At 35.5% G+C, this 25,725-nt stretch overlaps 1 protein-coding gene across 1 annotated transcript in view; it reads left to right on the top strand.

The window, feature by feature from the left end:
- Positions 1-8,431: 8,431 nt before the first annotated feature.
- The window catches only part of TNNI3K (TNNI3 interacting kinase), a gene marked incomplete at its 5' end in the record, with an annotated part of 196,424 nt that continues 179,130 nt past the window's right edge, over positions 8,432-25,725 (top strand). The window contains 6 exons of the mRNA XM_039222129.1: positions 8,432-8,530; positions 13,890-14,028; positions 20,238-20,382; positions 20,469-20,573; positions 23,884-23,978; positions 24,573-24,722. Coding sequence (XP_039078060.1) covers positions 8,432-8,530; positions 13,890-14,028; positions 20,238-20,382; positions 20,469-20,573; positions 23,884-23,978; positions 24,573-24,722 — 733 coding nt within the window. The remainder of the gene's footprint in view (positions 8,531-13,889; positions 14,029-20,237; positions 20,383-20,468; positions 20,574-23,883; positions 23,979-24,572; positions 24,723-25,725) is intronic.

Below are 25,725 nucleotides of genomic sequence, written 5' to 3'. Positions count from 1 at the left end.
AATACCACTTATATTTTCTCAAAGACAATAGCAAATATGTACAGAGATGAATTCATAGAGGAATTATGTGTTCTGTATGGAAGATATGGGCTCTGTTAGCCCAGGAAATTTGGCATAATGCTATACTCATGTTCTTTGGCTCAGTGTTCTCCTAGGAGCAGAGGGTCTAGCAAGTCGATGTGGTGGCAGTTTTATTCTCTAAAAACTAGCAGATTTCTTTTGTGGAGCACTAATTTCCAGTATGCATTCTCTGGATATCTAGGGTTTCAGTAGTACCTCAGATGTCATACTAGGATAGAAAGAGAGTGCTAGCCCCTTCCCCTAACCCCCAGGTGTCATCCCACCCAATTCTGTCATAGTACCTCTTCTGAATTCTGAATTCATAAATAAAAGTTTGAAAAAATGCTGTTTGAAATGTCTGAAAAACTGGGATCCTAGAGCAATGGTTTCTGGCCATAGCAGTATAGTATAGTGTAGTGGTTGGTCCCATGGGCTCCGGACCAGACGGCCTGTGCTTCTTTGTATCCAGATTCTGGATGCCATGTTATGAGATTTAGTCAAGTCTGGGCTTGAGTCTCATCCCCAGTTACTTCTTGGCCCTTTCTGTTTCTGAAGCCAAAACTACTTGGGCAGATTTGAAATTACATTTCTTTTTATTTTCATTGTAGGCTTCTATTATTAGCCACTCTGTATTTATCTTACTTTAACATGACCAATGGAATGGTTCATGTATTTACCATCATTATGCCTACTGTTTTCTGTCCTGATAATAGGTCTTTGACTAGATGATGTGTGTTCCTCATTTTAATAAAGTCTTTCTCTAGAAAGAAAATTATCTATAATTGATTTCTATACCTGTCAATGCTTACTGCTTCATAATCTGCTAAAACATTTTTACAACTATGGGTTTATCAATTTCATTGTGTTGCTTATTCTAAATTATTGCAGACCAACATTTTCAATTATGTTGTAAAATGAAGAGCCATTAGGTTGCAATTAATTACTCACATCTGCTGTTCTAATATGAATTAAGGTAGTATCTTGCAGTTCATCTGATCGTGGGTTTTCTGAATTAATGAAAATCTCACAAAGGGGAACACTAAATATTTCATATATTGTGCTTATAGCAGGAATAATCCTTGAGCCTGAGACTTTACTGTTGATGATGCTGGAAATTTATCACTGATGTAATTTTTAGGAGGATTGTTACTACTTAGTCTTGTATAAGAGTCAAATCACTATGTGTTCTTTCTTATGTTCTGTTAGTTGACTGCAACTCACCTTCAAAGTGTAACTTAGAAGCTGACTTTTCAAGTGGAGAAAAATCACTTATATTCAAAATACTTTGGCAGAAAAGCAAACAATGGAAGAAAAGGTGACTTGGGCTGGAGAAGAAAAGTTGTAAGGAATCTGGTTGTCAGATGGTACAGGCGCTCTGTAGTTAGGATGTCCAGGGTATGAGCACGTGGGGAGGAACATTAGTGAGATGAAGCCTAACTGTTACTACATTTTAAAGTCTCCACAATTGGACTGTAGTGAAAACTGTTGTGCCTTTGGCAAGCTACATAAGTAAATCTTACAAGAAAAAAAATGTGGCTTTTGAAATGCATAGAACATGATATATTCATAACAGAGTAAATGTTGAAAGCCCGTTTGCTCAGCCAGGGATTTTAAAATAAGACCCTCACATAAGGAAATGCTGCACACAAAAAAGTGTATTTATGAAGAAGAAATTAGCACAGCAAGAGGATGATTAGCTGGAAGGCTTAGAAAATTTTGTTCCTCTTTTCTTAAAACTAACTCTTCCATAGACTTCCTTAATAAGCATTTCTTTGTTCTCTTTTTCTTAGATAACTTTTCCCTTTGCTAGCACCCTTTCTATCACTTTTTAGCAGTAAATATCCTATAAATATCTCCTCTTACCTTACGGAAGTGATGTTATCTCCTGGCTTCAATTATTACTTTCATAAAATGATACCACTTGTATCTCCATCCTTGACCTCACTGCTTCTCATTACTGTTCTTCATACATCAGCTTTTCTACTTATGTTCTCATCATTTCTTGAGAAGTGATACATTTATATAATTGATAAATTCTTTTTTTTATATGTATATAAGTTAATATATGCTTCAGCTCTATTTCTACAACTTAAGAATATGGAGCTTCCCTTTAATTTCTTTGATAATATTATCTTGTGGAATCATTTTCTAAGTAATTTTCAGACCAAATTTAATTTTAACCTTAGATAATAAGAGAAAGATCACATAAGAGAACCTCATTTCTGTGACAGCCTGAAGAAACTATTTTCCAATAAGATTTTATACTCAAATATTTAATTAGAGGTATGTCAGGTAAAAAAAAGAAAAAGTCATTACAAAAATATTCAGCAAATGTTATAAGAGAAAACTCTGTGACTACATGATAGAGAGTTCTCACCTAAAATTTGTAGTAGATCTCAAGAAGTAAGTGTACGCATTTAAAAGTAGAAAACTTTACAGAAAATAGAGCATAAAGTCAAAAGAAGTGTTAAATCTAAAGCAAATGCTACTATCTGAAATGTTTTCTAAGTAATATAAGCCTTCAATACAAATGGATAAGCAATTATTGGTATCTTTAATTAACATAGTTTTTGGTAGTTGTTTGAAAATTTGAGAATTATGTTCACATCTTGATTGAAGGATTGGCCCCAATTGAAACAGCTTGTGGTGTTGGTTAAGAACACAGTGAACTCTCAAGGGGAATTGGAAGAAATTGGCTCTTACAAGTGATTAATCTGAGAGACAGAAACCGTAGGTAATGTTCTCACTTCCTAAATTCATCAAGTACATAAAAGTTTTATCTTCACTCTCATCGCTCCTAAGAGGCTCCTCTTTTAAAGTCATCATTTTTGAACAATTTCTCATCATCTCTCACTGTCCCCAGTCCTCTCATCTGCTGAGTCATATGATGCTACCATCCTATTTATCTCTAAAACCCATTCTCCATTTCCAGCCACTACTGCTACCTCAGCTCATTTTATCCTTAGCTCTCTCTTTACTATAGGATCTTGCTAACTGATTACCTGCTTCCAATCTCATTCCTTCTTCAGTCATTTTCTATACTATTACTAGACAGGTCATTTTAAGATGCAAATCAGAATAGATTTTACTCCTACTTAAAGTCTCTTGGTGAGTTCCTATAAGGAAAAATTCTAACTCCCTGCCCTAGTATATAAGACTCTTTAAGATTCCTATCAAACAACTCCTACTTAGAATAAATTTTACTTCATTTGTTTTTTAGTCAACTACAAGCAATTACACAAGCAGAATCAACCTTACTCATATACTGGCCATGTGACCATGTTTGAAAATCCTTAAAGGTAACATGTACCAAGGGCTACATCTTCTGCAACACTGTATAAGATGGTAAGAAATTGCTAACTGACCACAAATAATAACATACATAAGAAGAAAAACAGCACAGGATAGTATGGAGATTTGGACTTCCATAGACCTGAATTTAAACTTTGGTGCTTTTCCTTACAAGCTGTATAATTCTGAACTTTGTTGTTCTTATATTTTAAGGTGAAACTATTAATAAAATTCCATGAGATTCCTATAAGCATTAACTGAAACAGGTATTTTCATTTAGCTCATAGATATTCTCAAAGTACCCATTCAATAAATATTAGTTCCCTTTGTCTTCTAATGCTTCATTCACATTAATAAGAATCAAAGTGTAACTGATAAAGAGATCAGTTCAGGGGGCTCTATCATCCCAAAGAAAAAGTGGTTGGGAAATAGAGTGGAAATACATAACAGGAGGTAGGTCTTGTGTTAGGGTAGGGAAAAACACATGCAACTGGAGAGAGATGTGCATAGTAGTAGTAGTAGTAGTAGTAGTAGCAGCAGTAGTAGTAGATGGGATCAACCAGAGAATATGTACTCCAAGATGGCTAATAGCTACCACTTATTGAATACTTACTATTATGTACCAAGTATTGTGCTAAATGCTTCGCATATATTAACTTAATACAAGAGATCAAAAGGAAACACAACAAAAACACTTCTCACTAAGGAAAAAGCAACACTTCAGAAATACTTAAGAGATGAACAGAGTCACCTCTACAGAGGAATAATAATAAGTTGGCAGAGAGGTAGGAAGCAGACTCAACGACTGCAATATCAATCAACATAAGAGAGGATAGAATCTCAAGGAGCAGACAAATAGTAAAATGGATATTAAAATAAAGACTAAAAGGTATCTGTTGGAACGGGCAATTAGGAGACCTTTGATGTCATTTTACACAGAAATTTTACTAAAGTGGTGAGGTCTAAAGCCAGATTGTAGTGAGCTGAGGAAAGAGGAAGTGAGGAAATGTGAACAAAAGGTATGCACTACTTTTAAAAGAGGACTGTCTCTAAGGTTTAGGAGAGTGGTTTAAGTGGACTCAGTTGAAAACTGGTTGTTGAATCTTAGAAATGGAAATAATTGGAAAATACCAAATCTAAATCAACTTGCATATTAATGTCTCTGGGATCATTCTGAATTCATGAAGCATAGATTTTAGAAAGCATTTTCCTCTATTGTAAGTAACACTACTATAAACATAAGGGTGCATGTACCGCTTTGAATTAGTGTTTTTGTATTGGGAGGGGTAAATATCTGGTAGTGCAATTACGGGATCATAAGATATTTCTATGTTTATGTTTTTGCAGAGGCTCCATACTGTTTTCTACAGTGTCTGCACCACTTTGCATCCCTATCAACAGTGCAAGACATGAATGGAGCTAGAGAGTATAATGCTAAGGAAATAAGTCAAAGAAAGACAAATATCATATGATTTCTGTAATAAGAAACAGCAAATGAGCAAAGGGGAAAAAAGAGGGAGCGAGGTAACCCAAGAACCAGACTCTTAACTATAGAGAAGAAATGGATGGTTACCAGAGGGGAGTGGGTGGGGGATTGTTTAAATATGTGGTGGAATTAAAGAGTACACTTGCGTGATGATCTCTGAGTAATGTATAAAATTGTTGAATCACTCTATTGTGCACCTGAAACTAACATAACATTGTATGCTAACTAACTGGAATTAAAGCAAAAAATAAAAATAAAAACCATTTTCCTCTAAAGTTTTGCCAATACAGATTTTCCAATAAATGGAAATGGGCATTATCCTAATATAGTCTCATGGCTCTGCTCTCTGTAAGTCTCAATTATAAAGTGTAGATAAAGCCATACCAGAGAAAAAATTATGACTTTAAATAAACTATAAATCATGAGGAAAACATGTTTATCCTTAAACATAAATTTGCGGAAGACTACAGGGGCACTGGGGTGGTCCAATCGGTTAAGTGTTTGACTTTGGCTCAGATCATGGTCTCACGGTTCGTGAGTTTGAGTCCCTCATCGGGCTCTGCATTGACAGCTCAGGGCCTGGAACCTGCTTCAGATTCTGTGTCTCCCTCTCTCTGCCCCTCCGTGCTCACAATCTTTCTCTCTCAAAAATAAATTTAAAATTTAAAATTTCTATCATATAATTGGGTCCTAATTGTTAAGGTTAAAGTTCCCTGTAAGGGAATGATGATACACTATATTTTGTATATCATTACATATCAAAATTATATATTTCATGATATATAATTTTTACTAGAAATACAGACCAATTGAATAATTATTTGGGTGTCTATCATATACTTAGCATAATGGCAAATAAATAGATTTAGACTATGACTTTATGGGGCTTCATGTAGTAGAAAGACTGTGAAATTGCTTTACCAATTTTTTCAGGTTTGAGAGAAGAGTAGCATGGATAAAATGATCTGATTCATATATATTCAAATGCTAATACAAGTGTATTTGTCTTAGCCACATGACAGACATATTTGTACATCACAATATATTATATTCCCATAATATATGCCATATCTCATATGCCAAGAGATAGTCTTCACATATGACTCCAAAAGTTATAAAAGTCAATAAATGCATTCTACTCTTATAAGTAACATAAACATTATTCAGATAATTCCAATGTACATTGCTCTCAATGATTAAATATTTCCTTAAATTTTAAAACAAACTAAATAAAGCCTACGGTTCAATAATGACTCTGTGTGGTTTCATTAAGACTTACATTTTGACAGTTTCTCAGAAGGCCAGCACTTCATAATTAATGAGTGTTCAGCCAAAAGATTGACCTTCTGAATGACTGGATAAGTGCAAACTTAGGAGGAAAAAAGTTTGCTTTGGACCACTTATTGAAGCCTAAAAGCAGTTATCTTTTAAAATGAAAGTAAGTTCTGGAACCATGCCTAAGAAATTGGCTCTATGTGTTAACATTTGAGAGTCCCTATTACAATAAAAAGGCATGCTGTCTACTTTATTTTATGCTATATTTAAAATAAGAGAAATTATAAAAAGCTTCATTTACCTGATCATTTGCGACCTTCTGTAAAGTTTCCTAAGATTGAACTCTTAGGCATGTGAAGTCTAAGATATGAGACACTTTATAGAAATGGCTCTGGTATTCATTTCTAAGCTGAACCTACAGAGCTTCTACTAAGAATTTATCCTCTTATTTGGGTTTGAGTCAGTTAGTTCATTTACTTAAAGGTTAGCCTTAATGAGGTCAAGGTCATAGGAGGGGCCTGATGGAAAATGTTTAAAGTCAATGGGAACCTAGGTTTGAATTCCAGTTCTGCCCTTTACTAGCTGTAGGAACTTAAATAAGTTCCTGAGGCTCAATTTTTTCACCTTTAAAATGCAAGAGTAGCGCCTGTCTTTCTGTGTTTTGGGTGAAACAGGATACTCCAGTTACCATTTATGTACTTAATGCAGAGTCTGACACATAATATACCTTCAATAAATGTTAAATGTTTACTGTGCTTTTAATTTGTTATTAGAAAAGCAATTCACTTTATACATTATGTATTTTATGGATCATTAGTTAGCAATACCCAAATATCAACAAAACCAGTATTTTGGGAGTGTACAGAGGCCTATACACCTGTTTATATTTTCAAACCCAGCAGAAATTTCAGAAACCCAACAAGAATTCCTTATCTTTTTATATGTCAATCAGTTCTAATGTTATTATAGTTATTGAATAAATTTTGGGAATAAGCATGTAAAACAACACAGCTTTAGCTCACACAGGCTCAATAAATTGTGTATTGATACATGAATAAATGGAGGATTGCATGAATGAACTATTTAAAACTATGGAGCACTCAGAAACAAAGCTCAAGCAAAGGCCTAAAGATTCATTTCTATGCTGACACTGAATTGCCCCATAATTTTGAGAGGTTTCCTAATTCCTCTCATTTTCAGTTTTTTCTCTTTCAACCATAAAATTTTAATACATAATGTCTGTTCATGATCCCTCCCCAGTTCTGAAGGACTATGATTCAAACAGGAAAAGAAACTTGACTAAGGAGGCAATTTGTTTATTGGAACAGAAGAGGTGTTAGAACATAAATCCTTTGAACTTTTAGATCCTATCTTCCTATTTTCTCTCCTAAGTCTAACAGACTTTTGACAAATTTCCCAAAAATATATTATTTGACCACATGAAGAATAGATAGTGCATTAGGAAAATCTACAATAAAAATGAGCATATCTGAAGGAAATGATTCCAAACAATTTTCCAGAGAGGTGAGACGTAGAGATAGGTCTCTGGGAGGAGAAGAAATTTGAAGGGCTGGCAGATTTGTTGGCAATCTGTAATTTTCCATGAAGACAGTTGCCCAACAGTTCCTTGTAGTGTTTTTTTACTTGCTCATTCATTCATTCATTCACTCATTCACTCATTCATTCATTCAACAAATGCCTGTGGAATGATTACTATTTGCATGGCAACATGACAAGGTGGGATTATAATGATGAATGTGATGAATTTTGTCCTTGAAGGATTTATTCTTTAGCAGAGATGAAAAGGCATGTATATAATTTTTTAAATATTCTATGTGGCATGAAAGAAAGTTATATGAGATTTAAGAAGGAGGAAGACAATTTCAGCAAGTCAGTTTGCAACGAAGGGAGGAAAAATCAAAGAAATGTTGGAGTAGAAGGTAATTAGCTTGGGTTTAAATGTCTGTAGATTGAGCAGAAGATAATTCCTGGCTGAGGAAATGATGTGAACAAAGATTCAAAGGAGCAGGAAATGGAATGAAATTTTACTACATTATTAAATTTAAGAAAGAGAGTAATGGAAAGTGCATTTAAAAGAATAATGTCAGGCTGAGAAGACCTTTGGAAGCCACAGTAAGGGATTTGGTCTTTGTTTTCTGGACAAACGCAGCGGTTGGAGCTTTCAAAGAAGGGAAGTGGAAGAAAACTCGTCCTGGATGGTGATTACTGAAGAAGAGTTGTACGTGGTGGTTGTAAAATGAAGTTTGATAGGTAGATGCCCCAAATAAAGGTCTTAACTGAGCTCTCTTTCTTATCCAGGCTGCTGATGTCCTGCTGCAACATGGAGCAAATGTCAATGTTCAGGATGCAGTTTTTTTCACTCCATTACACATAGCAGCATACTATGGACATGAACAGGTAAGTCTGACAGTAGAATTTCCAAAGGCTGGCGAACCATTCTGGGCTTTTGCTGAACTGTCCTAGCTTCAAAGAAAGAATATTTAAGTTATCCTTTGGATTATTTTTGCCATATTCTCGTCAGCTCCACCCTTGAGCTGATAGATACATAGAAACATTGCATCTGCCAAATGATTCATTTTCACTAACTGTTTTAGTACCCAAGAGAGGAAGTAGAGTAAGTGTGCACTCCCAGTAATCACTCAGCCTGTATTTGAAAAATTCCTAGCTTTGTGACCATGTGTAGATGATATCTCCCTGATACTCAATTTCTTCATCTGCAAAGTGGAGAAAATATTAATAATGCCTACCTCATAGGGTTGCAGATATGATGAGATATTAATTTCAAGTGTTTGGCAAATGCTCAATAACTGTTACTATGATGATGCTAGTGCAATAACAATAAGACAAATCATTAAGGCCTTCCTTTATGAAAAAAATGTGTCTTTCAAAAACTGGGCTTCTTTTTTTCTACTCTCCTGGGATGTGGTAGGTTGAAAATATCCCCCAAAATATGTTCATGTTTTCATTTTCAGAACCTGTGCATGTTATCCTAAAAGGGATTTTGCAGATGTGATCAAGTTAAGGATCTTGAGTTGGGGAAATTATCCTGTAGTTATCTGGGTGGACCTGATATAATCACAAGCATTCTTATAATAAGGACTGCTCCTCATTTTTAAGAGACTAATCTGTGCTGTTTTAATCCAATAAATTTGTGGCAATTTGCAGCAGTGGGAAATTAGTACATGGAATAACCTAGAAAAATTAAAAACAATCACTCCAGAGGCACCTGGGTGGCTCAGTTGGTTAAGCATCCAACTTTAGCTCAGGTCATGATCCCCTGGTCTGTGAGTTCTAACCCCACATCAGGCTCTGGCTGACAGCTCAGAGCCTGGAGCCTGCTTCAGATTCTGTCTCCCTCTCTGTCTGCCTCTCCCCCACTCACCCTAAGTCTCTCTTTCTCAAAAATAATAAGCATTAAAAAATACTTACGTGTACAATGGAATACTACTTGGCAATAAGAAAGAATGAATCTTGCATCAATATGGATGGAACTGGAGGGTATTACACTAAATAAGTCAGACAGAGAAAGACAGATATCATGTTTTCATTTATATATGGAACTTGAGAAACTTAACAAAAAACCATGGGGGAATGGAAGGGGAAAATATAGTTACAGACAGAAGGAGGGAGGCAAACCGTAAGGGACTCTTAAATACAGAGAACAAACTGAGGGTTGATGGGGGGAGTGGGGGAGAGAGCAGGGGAAAATGGGTGATGGGGATTGGGGAGGGCACTTGTTAGGATGAGCACTGGGTGTTGTATATAAGCGATGAATCACAAGAATCTACCTCCAATACTAAGAGCACACTGCATACACTGTATGTTAGCCAACTTGACAACAAATTATACTAAAAAAGAAAAATAAAAAATAAAAAACAATCACTAAATGTGCTTTAAATATAATTTGCTTTAAATATGTAATTATATAACAGGTAATTATTTTAAAACTTGATATTCTGTAATAATATATATAGAATGTTTTAAAGTTTATAGTGTGCCTTCATTGAATGAATAGTTTCATTTGACCTTCGAGGCAACCTAATGAACTTAATGAGTTACCATGTGAGCAATCTCATACTATGGGACAGGAACTTTATGTAGACTGGTGGATTTTTTGTAATTTTTTCACAGTCCTAAAATTAACTATTATTTTCCCTTCTTGTCAATGATATGCATGAGCTCACTCAGGTCACTATGAGCCTGAGTAAACTGCCAGAGTCACACAGTTAATTAGGAGAGCTGGAATACATATTCAGGTCTGTCTAATCCCAAAGCCCATAATTATTCTGTTGTATCTTAGAGCATCTTCTTATTTGTCTTCTATCAGTGAGACAAATCAGAAAGCTGAGGAAATTTGCTCGAGTGGTGGGGCTATTTACTCAAGGCCTAGTGCTCTAACTCCAAAGTGCATTGATTTTAAAATTTTTAACAAATTTATTGAGATATAATTCAATTTAAATTGTATAATTCAGTGGCTTTTAGTATATTCATAGTTGTGCAACCATCACCACAATTAATTGAATGAAGCCATTACCCCCAGAAGCAACTCTGTACACATTAACACTTACTTCCAACTTCTTACCAACCTCTCTCTTCCAACCTGAGGAAAATACTAATATACTTTCTGTTTCTATAGAGTTACCTTCTGGAGATTCCCTACAAATGGAGTCACACAATATATGGTCTTTTGTGACTGACTTCTTTCACTTAACACAATGTTTTTAGGATTCATCAACTTTAGGGGCACCTGTGAGGCTCAGTCGGTCAAACAGCCCACTTTGTCTCAGGTCATGATACCACAGTTTGTGAGTTCAAGCCCCGTGTCAGGCTTTGCCCTCATGGCTTGGAGTCTAGAGCCTACTTCTGATTCTGTGTCTCCCATTCTCTCTGCCCTTCCTCTGCTCATGCTCTGTCTCTCTCTGTCTCTCAAAAAATGAATAAACATTAAAAAAAAAACAAAGATTCATCAACTTTATAGCATTTATCAGTACCTTGTTACTTTTTAGTGTGACATACTATTTTGTTGTATGGATATGCCAGATTTTATTTATTCATTTATCAGTTGATGGACATTTGTATTTTTTTTTCCTTTTTTGGGCTATTTTGAATATGCTGCTGTGAACATTCAAAGGTTTTTTTTTTAATCAGGTATAATTAACATACAGTGTTATGTTAGTTTCAGGTGTACAATATGACGATTCAACAATTCTATACATTTCTCAGTTCTCAACAAGATAACTGTATTCTTAATTTCCTTTATCTATTTCACCTATCATCTCCTCCCCATACCCACCTCATGTACAAGTCTTGATATGGACATCTGTTTGTTTTTCTCTTGGGTACATCTAAGGGTGGAATTGATGGCTCATATGTTAACACTATGGTTAACGTTTTATGTAATGGTCAAACTGTTTTCTAAAGAGGCAAATGCCTAATGAGTTAAAAATCAAATTGTCTACAGAACAGAAAGCCTATGTGACATACCTCCCAGGACAAAATAAGTCCATTTATTTTGACCTTAACATATTAAAAGACAAAATTCATATGTGCTTCTGTCAAAGATCACCATTTAGCTATCCTTAAGAAACTAAACTGACCCAAATAAAGCAGAAATAACAAATGTAATTGAATAACCAAAACTTAACTATTCTTTTGACATCCCATTTTCACTCTTCCTCACTTCATATCTCTAGATCCCTAGTCTTACTCAATTATGGAGTAAAATTATACCTTTTTACCTTTGTAGAGGTCATGTCATTGCACTGCCTGAGAATCCCAAGTTAAAAATCAAACTTACTTGTGTCTCTGTGCTCTTCTAGTCATTGTGCCTTTATTTCTTTGCTAGCTGGTGTATGCTTGGACACTCTCAGACCTGTGAAGCGTGACCTATAGCTAGGAAAGATTTCTCATTTCATTTGATGTGCTGCTCAGAGTGCACTGGAGTGTACTGGAGAGCTGGGCACTGAAAATGCTTTTGAAAGTACAGGTCTAAAAAGCCCAGATGATGAAAAAAATCCATACTTTTCTGACTTTAGGCAGAGACAGGATATACACAATGCATATTATTTGTAGAGTCATCCTCTTTGGTGATTAACCTCCTCACCCACAGAAATATAAAGAGCTTCTATGCATGTTGGATGGAGAGCTAAATTTGTTTACTTTCCCTGAATATATAGTCACAGTCTTATAAAATTATGCTAAAATGTGGATGGCCTTTTTATGATAAGGGACTCACTTTCTGTGTGCAAAGGCAGCATATAAGTAATTTATGGATGCTATTGTCATTTGCTAAAATATGCTGACAGGAGAATGGTACTTTCAATGTATAAATGTGCCTAATGTTCCATGTTCCTTGCCATTTGTTTATTTACTTATTTTTAAGTGGAAGAGTAGATGTTTTGGACCAAGAGCAATATTTCCTAGGTATATAATAATAGTGCTTAATAGACAATCGATTTCAAAGATAGTTTAAAGCTGTCCATTATAAAGTCACATAATCAGAATTGATGGAGTCTTTGTAAGTGGAAATACCTGCTTAGGAATGCACAGTTCTTGAGACTAACTTTTACTGTCCCAATTTCTCCTGAATTAAGTATTCATCTGCCCATTAGCCAACAAATGGATAAAATACACATGTTCCACATTTGTGCTACCACTTCTGCTAACATTTAGTGAGTACTAGGCACTTTTCTAAGTGCTTTCTTTACATGTAGTAACTTATTTAATCCTCATAACAACTCTATGAACTAGAACTATTGTGATTCCTATTTTAGCAATAAATAAACTGAAGTTTTGCAAGGTCTAATAATTTATTAAAAGTGGCATAGCTAATAAAAAGAAGCCTGACTTCAGAACCTTGTTCTTTACCCACTACACACTATAGGATGTTTTTCTATATCCCATACTGCTATTTTTTTTTTGCCAAGAATTTCTATCAAATATGTACCATATTCTTGACAGTTTTCTGCCCAAGATATGTTTATTTGCTAGCACCACATAGAAAGTCAAAATAGTTTTAGAGTTTGAATTCACTTTTATGCTAACACTTCAGTCATCAGGTCAGTTGAAGATTTCTCCCATAACTTATTTTGATGGCACAAACTTACTGCTAACTTACCTCTTGCGATCCCTGAAATGACTTCTAAAATTCTCAGAGACAATGTCAGATTTAGAGAAATTATTTGGAAAGTTTGTAAGTAGATATTTAAATAATTTAACAGAATCCTATAAATTACCTAAACCAAAGTCTGTAAGACTCCTAAGTTGTATAATATCCTATCTCTCTCTCTCTTTGGATGTGGATCTCAGCTAATTGAGGAAGATGCTGATCATTACTACAGCTATGTCCCATTTATTCACAAACTCAGAAATGAACCCAGAACTCCAGTAACAAGATAGCCACCAGTGACCTATCCATAGAGTTGCTGTAAAAATCAAGAACCAAGTAAATACTGCTGGCTTTAGCCAGAAGAAGATTTTGGAAAAGGTGGTTCAAGGCTAATTATGGGTAGCTTTACAGAGGATTATTTATGTACACTGAAGACCCAACCCTGAAATTGTCCCACTTTTGGACTTCTTGTTAGGTGATATAATAACAAATTCCTTATTGTTTAGGCCAATTGAGTTATGACTTTCTGTTATTTTCAGGTTAAAATAATCTGATAAATACTTAATGATATTTCTTCTTCCATATTTTTGAAAGCTTTGCATTATTGTTTGACTTTCGATACTAATTTCAAATGAATGGATCCTATAGGTAACCCGTCTTCTTTTGAAATTTGGCGCTGATGTAAATGTAAGTGGTGAAGTTGGAGATAGGCCCCTCCACCTAGCATCTGCAAAAGGATTCTTTAATATTGCAAAGCTCTTGATGGAAGAAGGCAGCAAAGCAGATGGTAAGATTATACGTTTAGAACACTTTTGCTATCTTCTATTTTATGTATAGTTCTTACTTGCATGTTCCTTATTTAGTGGAGAGAATCCTGGAGCTGCTGATTAATTGCATATGCTAATTTGTTTCACAAATAAGAATTTATTATTTGAACATAGTAACTAAATCTGTTATCCTTTTTATACATTTTAGTTCAACTCAGCATATTAGATGCTTCAATAAAAGTAATTTTAGTAATAAAAGTACTTTCTAGATAAAACATTCTTATTTTTTATTTTTCACTAATCTTTCTTCTTAATTGAGATAAAATTTGAATATAGCAAAATTCTCAAATCTTAAGTGAATGTTGACTTAAGTGATATTTACTATCCATAAACTCATGCAAAACCACCTAGGTCAAAATATAGAATATTTTCATATAGCAAATGAACTCTGGAAAGTTCTCTTGTGCTCCCTTCTCAGTAAATAGCTTTAACAACAAGAGGTAATCAATATCCTGGCTTCTATTGCCATAGGTTAATTTTATCAGTTATTAAAGTTCATGTAATTTGAGACTGCCTTCTTTTGATTGATAATATGATTTTTTTATTCATGTTGTTTCATGAATCATAGTTTGCTCTTTTTTATTGTTAAAGACTGTATGAATATTCTATAGTTTGTTTATCCATCATCCTCCTAATGGACGTTTGAATGTTTCTAAGGTTTGGCTTTTATGAATGTAGATGCCAGAAACATTCTCATTCAATTTTTATGTGTGTGTGTGTGGAACATATATATTTATCTCTTTTGAGTGTATCAATGCGGGTGTGTATGCATGTATGTACCATTTCTGTATACACAGGTTCAACTTTTTGGAAAATTTCAAACAGTTTTCCCAAGTGTACTATTTTTTACTCCCATGGCAATAAATGAGATTTCAGGTTGCTCCCCATTTCCTCCCCAATATTACTATTATTTATGGTGGAAACAACATTACAGCATGATCAGCCTAGGAGGAAAAAAAGCTTTAGAATACAAAGAAAGATTTTGGGATGTGGTTAATAGAATAGAACTTACCGCAACTTTTAATTTTCTTAATAATAATATGAATTTTAGAAAATTGATTAAAAGTAGAGTGCTAAAGAAAGTTCCTCCTTTCTCTTCTTTTTGTCTTCCTTACAAACTTTATTTTTTGACACAAATTCGCTTAGAGTTACATCTTGTCATTAAATTCTCTCAGGCACATCCAACATTCTTCCATTGACCCCCAAGAGACCTAATTAAAAGCCCAGCTGTAAGAGCTGCTGGCCTTTGCAGCAGAAACGATGCACATTTACAAAAGGACAAGGTTGTCAGAGCTCCAGGACTGCCGATTCTTTGGTCCAAAATTTAGATCAATATTCAGTTAATCAAGCTAATCAATGTTTTCACCTACATGTAAGGAAAATACAAAGGCTTCCAGGGACAAGTATGGCAAGAGGCGAGGGTAGTTTCCAGTCTCCATGTTGGAAAGAGAGCTATTTTATTTTATAAAGTTTGAGACACATAGTTGGTGTCATTTTCTATGAGCCAGTATGTAATAACAGACGTATTTCTTCTAAACATTATCATAAATAAGCTGTGTGGTCAGGATATAAGGAATGCTATTCCTTAGACCTTGTTTAAGCAGTCTCTTTGATTCTGTTGGTTTAGAATAGGCAGAAGTACACCTGTATGAACCACTGAACACATAATTGTGTTTTTGAAACTGCCTCGCTCTTCCAAAGGGTCAGGAACAGCTCACTTTTTTCCTTTTATTACTGATGCCAACCTCAGCTTTTTATTCCTCTGTGCAACTCCAAAGCTCGGTGGTGTCAAAATGAGTATCATTGATCAGCATGTCTCCAGGATCAAAGTTCCCTTCTACAAAGGACATTGAAATGTATATTGCACCCGTATTCCCCCTACATACCAGCATCATATGATAGAATTTTCAACAGTTTCTTTCTGATTCACACAAGCGCTACATGTTTTCTAGTCAATCATTTAAAATATCAAGAGACAGCATGACTCAGATTTTTATGTATTTTTATTTCCTTCTAATACACACTTGATATTTAAGTCCCTTTTGTACTTCAACCAATTGCAAAGAATAAGCCAGAAGATCTGTTGGTTACTGCACAGTGCACAGGATTTATTATCAGCTAGTTCATTTATTCCAAAGTGTAGCTAAGCCTCCAGATGATTTATTTTAGATCTGGTCCTTGCCTGTGGTAAATGGACATAAGAGGAAGAGTAAATTAATGACCCCAATAGGGGCACAATTTGAAATTTGGTATTTACAGTATGTTTCTCTGGTAACAGAATGTCACAAATGAAAATAAATTCAGATTACAAAATTAGCCAAAATGTAATTCTGAAAGCAGCCTCTTCAGTTTAGCATGTTTGGGAGGCTGACCTATTCAGTCACATATGTTTCAAGTCTCTAGTCTTCTTTGTCCCCCTTAAGAAAATAAAAAAGGAGAAATGTAATGCTTATTGAATAATATTGAAATGGTCAAAATGTTGTTGGACTCCATAAGAAGAAAGTAGTGATTGAATCCTCACGACTTATCATTTGAATAAAGTTTTAAATGGGGGGCGCCTGGGTGGCTCAGTCGGTTAAGTGACCAACATCAGCTCAGGTCATGATCTTGCTATTCGTGAATTCGAGCCCTGTGTTGGGCTCTGTGCTGACAGCTGGGGAGCCTGAAGCCTGCTTCAGATTCTGTGTGTGTGTGTCTCTCTCTCTCTGCCCCTCCCCTGCTTGCACAGTGTCTATCTGTCTGTCTGTCTGTCTCTCTCTCTCTCAAAAATAAACATTAAAAAATATTTAATGAAAAATTTTAAATTCAGAGTTTATTAATTTGTTGTCATCTGACTATTAAATGTTACAGTTCCTTTCATGTGGAACTAGATTATTACATAAAATCTCAAAAAATTTTAGGGCATAGCCAGTAAGAGGAAGTATTTTATTTCTAAAACTGTATCTTGTCAGAGCTATCACACAGATTTGTTCTTTAAAATGTGTTTAAGATACACTTGGGAGTTGTTTTAGAGAGCTAATAGGAAGTGCTTACATTGCTGGGTTACTATGGAAATTTTTATTTTATCTTTAAGATCAATAAGCAAAGATAAGCATGAAGTAGCACCCATCCACCCACCCATTCACTCAATCTTTCTTTCAAAAGATTTACTGAACACATACTCTCTTCAAAGTAGAGGACTAGGCACTAAATATTTTCCAAATAATTATTTACATCTACTTCTTTGCTTGAAATTCTTCTTTATTTAAATCTCTAAATAAAAAGTTAAATTAGAGCAAATAGAATATCATTCATACATTCAGTTACCCTTGTACAATATATAATGATATATACTTTTTTGGATCACTGCAAATTGGTTCAAGACAAAACTAAGTAGATCACAATGACTGAAGCAGAAATATAGAGGTATATATATAAACTCTGTGTCTGATCTGGATATCTCCTGGCTTGTTCCTTCCTTCAGTTGGTATTTATATCTTCTTTGATGAGAAGAAAGTCTAGGCCACTGCAGGTAATTCACCAAGTAGATAATCTACTTTGAAGCTTATTGATTCAACTAGAGAAGAATAATGTTGGGTGGGGCCAGGGATGGCCACAGGCAAACTATGAATTAATGGAAAACTGTGCTGCACTCTGCTTTACAATGTCCCCTCTGGACCTCAGGACCTCTTATGTGACCTCTACTTGCCCTGGACTCCCTACTGTTCTAAAGCATCCACTCGACTCGTGGTATTGACTTTCCCTGGCTTCCAACAGAACGTGAACAAAGGATACGTATCATAAAAAGAAAGATAATCAAAATAACCAGGAACATTCTTCTGAAGCAAGGGTGTCCTTCTGAGCCACTCATTAATAAAAAAGATTCAAAGATTTATTTTTCAATAACGGCCTTGGGAAGAGAAGTTCAGAAACTTTGTTAAAGATTTCCCTTTGGCTTAAGATCTTGCAGGACAATAAAGTAAGATTCATTGTCTACAAATACAGCAGCTACAAAGCCTGTGTTCATTAAATGTTAAAGGCTAGTTATAAAAACAAGTAGTAATAAAGTACTTGCACATTTTTAAAATTAACTATTACCTTCCCTTTTTTTCTCTCCTATCCTTTCATCTTTTCCTTAATTCTTTTGATTTTATGGATAACTTTTATTATAGATACATATAAGAATAACAAGTGTTAAGGATTGTTTTTTTCTATTTTGAATAAAATGCTTTGTACAGATGAACAAAATAACCAAATACAATAAATGACTATCGAGCAGATGATTCAGTTATTTTAGTTCTAATTTGTGCTAAAGCAGATCCAGAATTTAGCAGCTTGGTGTTCAGTTATTATTACCTCAGGCCTGTAATTATTCAATATTCAACTAGATTGCAGGTTATTTCAGGGAATAGATGCTATACATTTATAGGATATTGACCTTAACACTTAGCAAATTTCTAGGAGGGAAATTAGTGAAAATCAAGAATACACATTTTTGTTAAATGACTAATATAAGACGGGCATCATGTTAGATATTTTCTCATCATGATCTCTTTTAATCTTTTCTGCATCCCTGAAACAACAGTGTTATCATTTCCATTGTCACTGATAATAAAAAATCAGTATCTCGAACACTTAGCACTCTGCTTGGCACACAGTGATCATTTTATACTTGTTAAGGAATGAGTATATATCAATCAGATGCTCTTATTTGCAAGCATTAGAAACTAACTCTTGCTATTTTAGGCATAAAATGATTATATTAAAGTATACAAATTAGTGCAAAGTATCTTCCCCCCAAACAGGATGGAAAGACAGGTTTGGAATTCCTTTTTTTTTTTTTAATGTTTATTAATTTTTGAGAGAGAGACAGAGTGTGAGCAGGGGAGGGGTAGAGAGAGAGGGAGACACAGAATCCAAAGCAGGCTCTAGGCTCTGAGCTGACAGCACAGAGCCCAACATGGAGCTTGAACTCACGAACTACGAGATAATAACCTGAGCTGAAGTCAGACGCTTAACCAGCTGAGCCACCCAAGTGCCCCCAACTTTGGAATTCTTACTGTAAGGAACAGAGTCCAAAATCGCACCCCAAAAGTAGTCATTTGGGGCCACATTGCCACCCCTGCTAGGCACACATGCCAACACTTTGTGCTCCTGACACCAACAATGCAAGGCACCAAATCTGTGACTAGCATCATTGCTGCTGGAAATCGGATGCAGCTAATCTGCCATTGCTATGTTGCCAAGATAGATTAGGTTCTGCTTTTTTGTGTCCTCAGCCCTGATGTCAGAGCCTGATACAATGTGTCAACTGGAGAAGCCTATAGAAAAGTGTCCAAACCAGGGACTGTTGAGAGTCAAAGGATCACCATTAAAAATTATGGCAGGATAAGAAACCTAAACCAGGATATATGGTCACTATCTGCTGATCCTATGCCCTAGCTGCAAAGGAGGCTTGGAAAGCATATTTTCAGCTCCTATGATGGAACATGGTCTTGACTTCTAGTCAGTTCTCTCAGTATAGGAAATTCCCCAAATGTCCAAAGTGGTTATGGGGCTGGCTGGGCCTAAGAGAAGGAGAGATGCTCACTACTGAGTGAACAACTAAATATCAAATAACTGTGGTAATATAATTAATGAGGGCTGTCTCACTCTAAAGCTTATTATCTTTTCTTAATGCCTTGTTTTGTATGCTGTCGTATGATAATTCTCAGTTATGGGCACACCAGAACTTTCTAAGCAGTGTTGTAAACATACAGTGCTGACCTCACCCTAACCTATTGAACCAAAATCTCTAGGAATGGTACTTTAGCCAGGATCTGTAATTTTTAAGATCTTACAGAAGAAGGAAAAAAATCACTTTGGAAGGAGATACTTGTGGAAATAGACCATGAGGATCTTTTGGATACTTATTAGTTTCCTGAACTATTCCATTGTGCAAGGTAGATTTGATTAGATGTATTCCGTAGAATTTATGGAACCTAGAAGAAAGCCTGTTTAATGTGGCAATGGGCAATAGAATAGAATTATAACTTTTTTAATTGGTTGCACTTAATTTCCTTTAGTATTATCATTAATTGGTAATTTCCAGGAGTCTCTTGGGCACTTAGAAAAGTCCCTGACATGATACGAGAAGGCTGAGAAACAGTGGATTCCAGATTACATATGTTTCCTTTCTTGTTGATGACAGTGAATGCCCAGGACAATGAAGACCACGTCCCACTGCATTTCTGTTCTCGTTTTGGACACCATGACATAGTGAAGTACCTGCTCCAGAGCGATATCGAAGTTCAGCCGCACGTTGTTAATATCTATGGAGATACCCCTTTGCACCTGTGAGTAATATGTATAGTTCCATATGTCCTCCCGCTCTACTGCCTGTACCTTCTTACCACTATAAAAACATTTTCTTTAACTCTAGGGCATGCTACAATGGCAAATTTGAGGTCGCCAAGGAAATCATCCAAATATCAGGAATAGAAAGTCTGACTAAAGAAAACATCTTCAGTGAAACACCTTTTCACAGGTAAAATAATGTTTAAGTGCACTAGTGACTAAGGGTGGCTGATACGCTTCAGCACCTGAAGTTGTGCACATAAAGCAAGAAGGGAGAGTGGCAGATGTTGAAATCAGAGAGCAAGATCAGAGGGTGGGTAGAGGACAAGGAGCCCAAGCTCGATGCACAGAAGAAAAGGTAGAAGCAGATGCTGCAGTCGGTATAACAGATGGGGCCGGAGCCAGATGCTGAATTCCTGGCAGCAGCCACAAAGACAGGGACTGATGTTGCCAAGGCAACAGGCATATCAACATCTGTAAGCATATTGCTTCTATTCCACTTCACTCGGCGGAAAGCTGCCAAAAGGGGCAGTGCCCATAATCCTCCTCCAACAAGAATCTCATTACCAGAATTCATCAGCATCAAATGTGACACTTTTTTCCTTACCACTTAAACCTTATGTGCAAATGTATCTACCTATCTAAGACATCCATCTGTCAGCCTGTAAAAGTCTAGTCACGGTGGCCACTGAGATACCTAAGAAGGCATTAACTCCTTTATAGGAATGCATGAGAGTCCTCTACAATGTACTCTAGAAAAGGGCGGGGGAAAGATTGCTAAAAATAAGAGCCATAGCTCCCTAAAATATCCAAAGGAAAGACAGATGTTTTATAAAAATTGAAAAGTTCATTTTTAACAATGAGCTACTACTTTGCTGTAAAAATAAAAACATATTACTTTGAATTTAATATACCTTGAATATGAAATCATTTGCATACACATTAAAGATTTCTTGGCTAGTCTGCAACCTCTAAAAAATATAGTTGAGAATAGTATGTTATTTACATAGTGTTTGTATTGTGCTGGTGACTACTAGAAATGAAGAGGCCTTTTGTCCCATACTGAATTAGTATTAAGTTTGTGCTTCCTGTTAAGGCATCAGCCTGTCCAATTCTGCTTGGATGTTCAGATTTTTCTTATCAGACAAAAAGTTCAGCCAAAGGAAGGTAGAAAAAACTATTTATGGAGTGATGGATATCTGTCAGATGATTTGTATCCATTATGTCATTTAATCCTCATAACCATTTATGAAGTAGGATTTATTATCCCTCTTTTACAGACTAGTAAATTGAGGCTCAGAGAAGCTAAGTAACTTGCCAAAGAATCTTATGACTATAAAATCATGTATTAAATGCCTACCTGATTCCAAATTCTGTGCTATTTATTTATCTTCATGTTCTAATACCAAAATGTTACGTCTATGTTCTACATGTTCTATAACAGAACAGATGCAAGAACTCTTTGTATCATGCTTTCAGTCAAAATTGGTCAGTGGAATTTGTCCCCAAAGGGATAATTGGCAGAACTGATATGTACAGTTACTGGTGTCCTCTTTCCCCATTAGGTCATGCTTGTTAAGGCTGATACCTTAGGCTAGTTTTCAAATCATTTTTCTACTCTGTGTATATAAATTGGAACCAACTATAATCAAAGGATGATTGTCAACTCCAGAAGAGTCTATATGACAAGTTCAGTGAAGTGAGTTAAAAGTATGTATCGAATCGTTTTATTTTGTATAAGCCTGTGGCTGCTATGAATAACATATTAATATTTTTATTCTATTCACTTTAAGCACATATTTATAAAAGAAACTCTCCCTTTACATGAGGAGTTCACTCTGGTTCTGAAATCACAGTGCTTTTCAGTCAATAGAAAACACTCATTTCTGTTATTGTTTTCATATGTGTGTATATATATACATATACACATACACATGTAACACATATGTATACACATGAATGTATACATTCAGAACTCATCAATTCCTATAAATGGTCGCTTTGAAAAGAAACAATGAGACAGTTCAGACAATGGAACATTAAAAGTGTATTGTTATGGGTCTTTCTTATAATAGGAATAATTAATGGTGCTTAGATCTATTGCACTGAGTTGCAGGTTTTTATTAATTCTATTATCCAAGAAAGGCTTATTAAGGACCTGCCTTGTATTGGCACTGGTGAGAACATTAAGATGACACCAGCCCTTCCCTCCTTAAAGGAACTCTGTTGTAAGGTATCAAGGTAATCAGAGGTATATCCGTTACCATAACACAATGTAATAAGTGCCATAAGACTGAAATGATAAAGAAACATTGGAGATAGCAATGAACTCAGCCTTTGGCTACAAGAAGACTTAATAGATGGACCAATAGTTCAGCTAGATGAATAATGTATTTCTGTGAAGAAAATGATATTTCATTAAACAGAAAGAATTTGGGCAAGGTCGTCTCATGAAGAGGAACTAGTAAGACCCAGAAAACAATCTCTTCTAGAATCAAGTCTGGAAGGGGAAAAGAACCACTGTTTTTCTGAGATATCCTACAACACTCAATACTTCACTTCAAAATACAAGACCCCAGCCATGTATGAGTTTTTCCCACACCAAGCAATTCTCCAAATCTTCTGCTGACACCAAGTATGTGTCCTATTATTTAATTCAACTCTGATACTATCTACTTGGAGTTATGTCAGATCCCACAAGTTAAGGGCTCAGGCCCACAAAACTGCCCACTCGCCACTTCAGATGCCACTCACAAGGCCAAGTTGTAACCTAAATCTCCCTGGCCCTTTCTGAGTTTCCCCATTCAGTTGTCCTGCAGAATGCTTAGGTCCTATAAAAGTGCATGAAACTTGCAATATTTTTCCTCCTTTTATGAAAGAGTATCATAGGAAATATTTAATAATAATATACTGGAAGTTTTATACAACTTCTCATCTTGGAGGCCCAGATTTGGGAATCTCAATATTTTATTGCCATATGTGCCTGTTTTTTATCACTTCCTTCTCTCTCCCTTCCTTGTCTCTTTAGCACTCTTGTATACACACTAGCATCTGGAATAGCCTGGGTGAAACAGGACTGTACTCATGTTCTAGAGTTGCCATAACAAAATATAACACACTAGGTGGTTTGAACACCAGAAATTTATTTTCTCACAATTCTGGAGGCTGGAAGTCCTAGATCGAGATGTCAGTGGATTTGGTTTCTTCTCAGACCCCTGTCCTTGACTTGTACATAGTCATATTCTCCTAGGGCCTTCTTATGATTGTCCCTCGGTCTGTGTCATCTGTGTACTAATCTTCCCTTCTTATCAGAACAGCAGTCATATTGGATTAGGTCCCACCCTAATGATTCCATTTTAAATTAAAAACCTCTTTAAAATGTACCCCTTAAATACAGTCACATTGTGAATTATAAGAGGGCTTAAGCATATTAATTTGTGGGACGCACAATTCAGCCCATAAGAGAGGTCTTTTGTTTTCTTTATGTTGTGTTTTTGCAGCGCTTGTACCTATGGTAAGAGCATTGACCTGGTTAAATTTCTTCTTGACCAGAATGTTATAAGCATCAACCACCAAGGAAGAGATGGGCACACGGGTAAGGCTTTAGTGAAACATCACCAGTTTTTGATGTATATCCATACTTAAGAACAGTGGTATGCTCAAGAGGGAAAGGAAAAGAGGGAGCAGTCAACCCTAATGAGGAGGGATATTTTATCAATGACATCATTTAGAATTGATGGTGCCTGATGACAATAAAAAGTAGACTGACTTTTGGTCAGTTTCATTATTGTGCTTAATTATCTACAGTTCATGTATCTATTATGGCCTGTACCAGGAGAGACTGACCGCACTGCGTTGGCATTGGTTTGCTGCTCAAGAAAAATGCTTGTTTGGGGTCTTTGTTCATGTACAAAGATGCTAACATTTGTTCTTGGTAATTTCAGTGGATGTAGAAATACTAGAAATTCTGCTAAACATAAGGCAGTCTATCTGGAAGATCAATTAGAATAGGATACTTCTTTTGCTTGAAGTATGCCATGTTTGCTCAATAATAGAATTAAGTTTTCACCAAAGAAATCTATCTTTGATTATATCTCTGGCAACAAGCTATGATATGGTAATAACTATCTTTTGAAAATTGGGGTTCAGTTTTCCTCTTCTCTCCTTGCTTGCTTTTATTCTATTATAGGATTGCACTCTGCTTGCTACCATGGTCACATTCGTCTGGTTCAGTTCTTACTGGATAATGGAGCCGATATGAATCTGGTAGCTTGTGATCCCAGCAGATCTAGTGGTGAAAAAGATGAGCAGACCTGTTTGATGTGGGCTTATGAAAAAGGTATATTTTTCGTCATTGCATCTCCATGGTGATACACTGAACTGTGTGCATAGATTATAGATTATGTCAATGCATCAACAAGTCTTTTGCTTGTATGACTTCTGCACTCCCATTTCCTCTGTAGATTATATTTGAGTCTTTGGGAACTTGATCAAAGAGTCCAATAGACCATCACTAAGGCAGGCAACTCCAGAGCTTCAGGTGAGCTGAAGGCACTCTTGGTATTGGTACTTTAAAAAGAGAATGAACTATATAACATTCTTAGGTATTAGAGAAATAAAGTTGTATTATGTAATAATAATTACTTTCTTAGAGTAGACATATAACTAGACTTTATCTTTTATATATGGGAAGTTTTATGTGGATTCAAATTTCTTTTGTTGAAATAAATACAAAGAAAAGGAATATTTGTTAGATCTAACCTTGCTGACAATGCCTGAACTAGAAGTAAGGGAGCCAATGATTAGTGAGCACTTATAAACTTACCTTAGCTCAAAATGATGAAATTTTGGGCTCTGATGTGAGAACACCTGGGTTTAAATCAAGCCATGTTCTTTGATCTTGGGCAAGTCATTTATTCTTGCTGAATTTCACTTTCTTCATCTGAAAAAAAAAAAAGGGACTTATAACAACTCCTGCTTCCTAAGATTATAAAGATTAAATGAGAGAATATATGCAAATTGATTACAACACTGGCTGGCACAAAGTAAGTACTAATAATTAGTATTTCAGTAATGGTAACAGTCATAATAGTAGTAGTAGTTCATAAATAAAAATGATCAATAATTATTTCTTCATGTTAAGGGAGAGGAAACTAGAAATGATCAAAAGTGGAGTAGCATCTTTGTCATTGTTTTAATGAGGTATATTGTACCTCATAAACAAACTCTGCTTATACACAGAAGCTCCTATGGAGTTTAAATTTCCAGGTGAAATAAATAAATAACTAAATAAATTTATTTGTTTTCAGGTGAAATGGAATAGAATACACTGTCATTGAAAT

This window comes from Hyaena hyaena, unplaced genomic scaffold (assembly GCF_003009895.1).
Source record: "Hyaena hyaena isolate Hyena2069 unplaced genomic scaffold, ASM300989v1 scaffold_1061, whole genome shotgun sequence".
In the NCBI taxonomy this organism is placed as follows: domain Eukaryota; kingdom Metazoa; phylum Chordata; class Mammalia; order Carnivora; family Hyaenidae; genus Hyaena; species Hyaena hyaena.
This window is presented reverse-complemented; position numbering and strand designations above follow the sequence as displayed.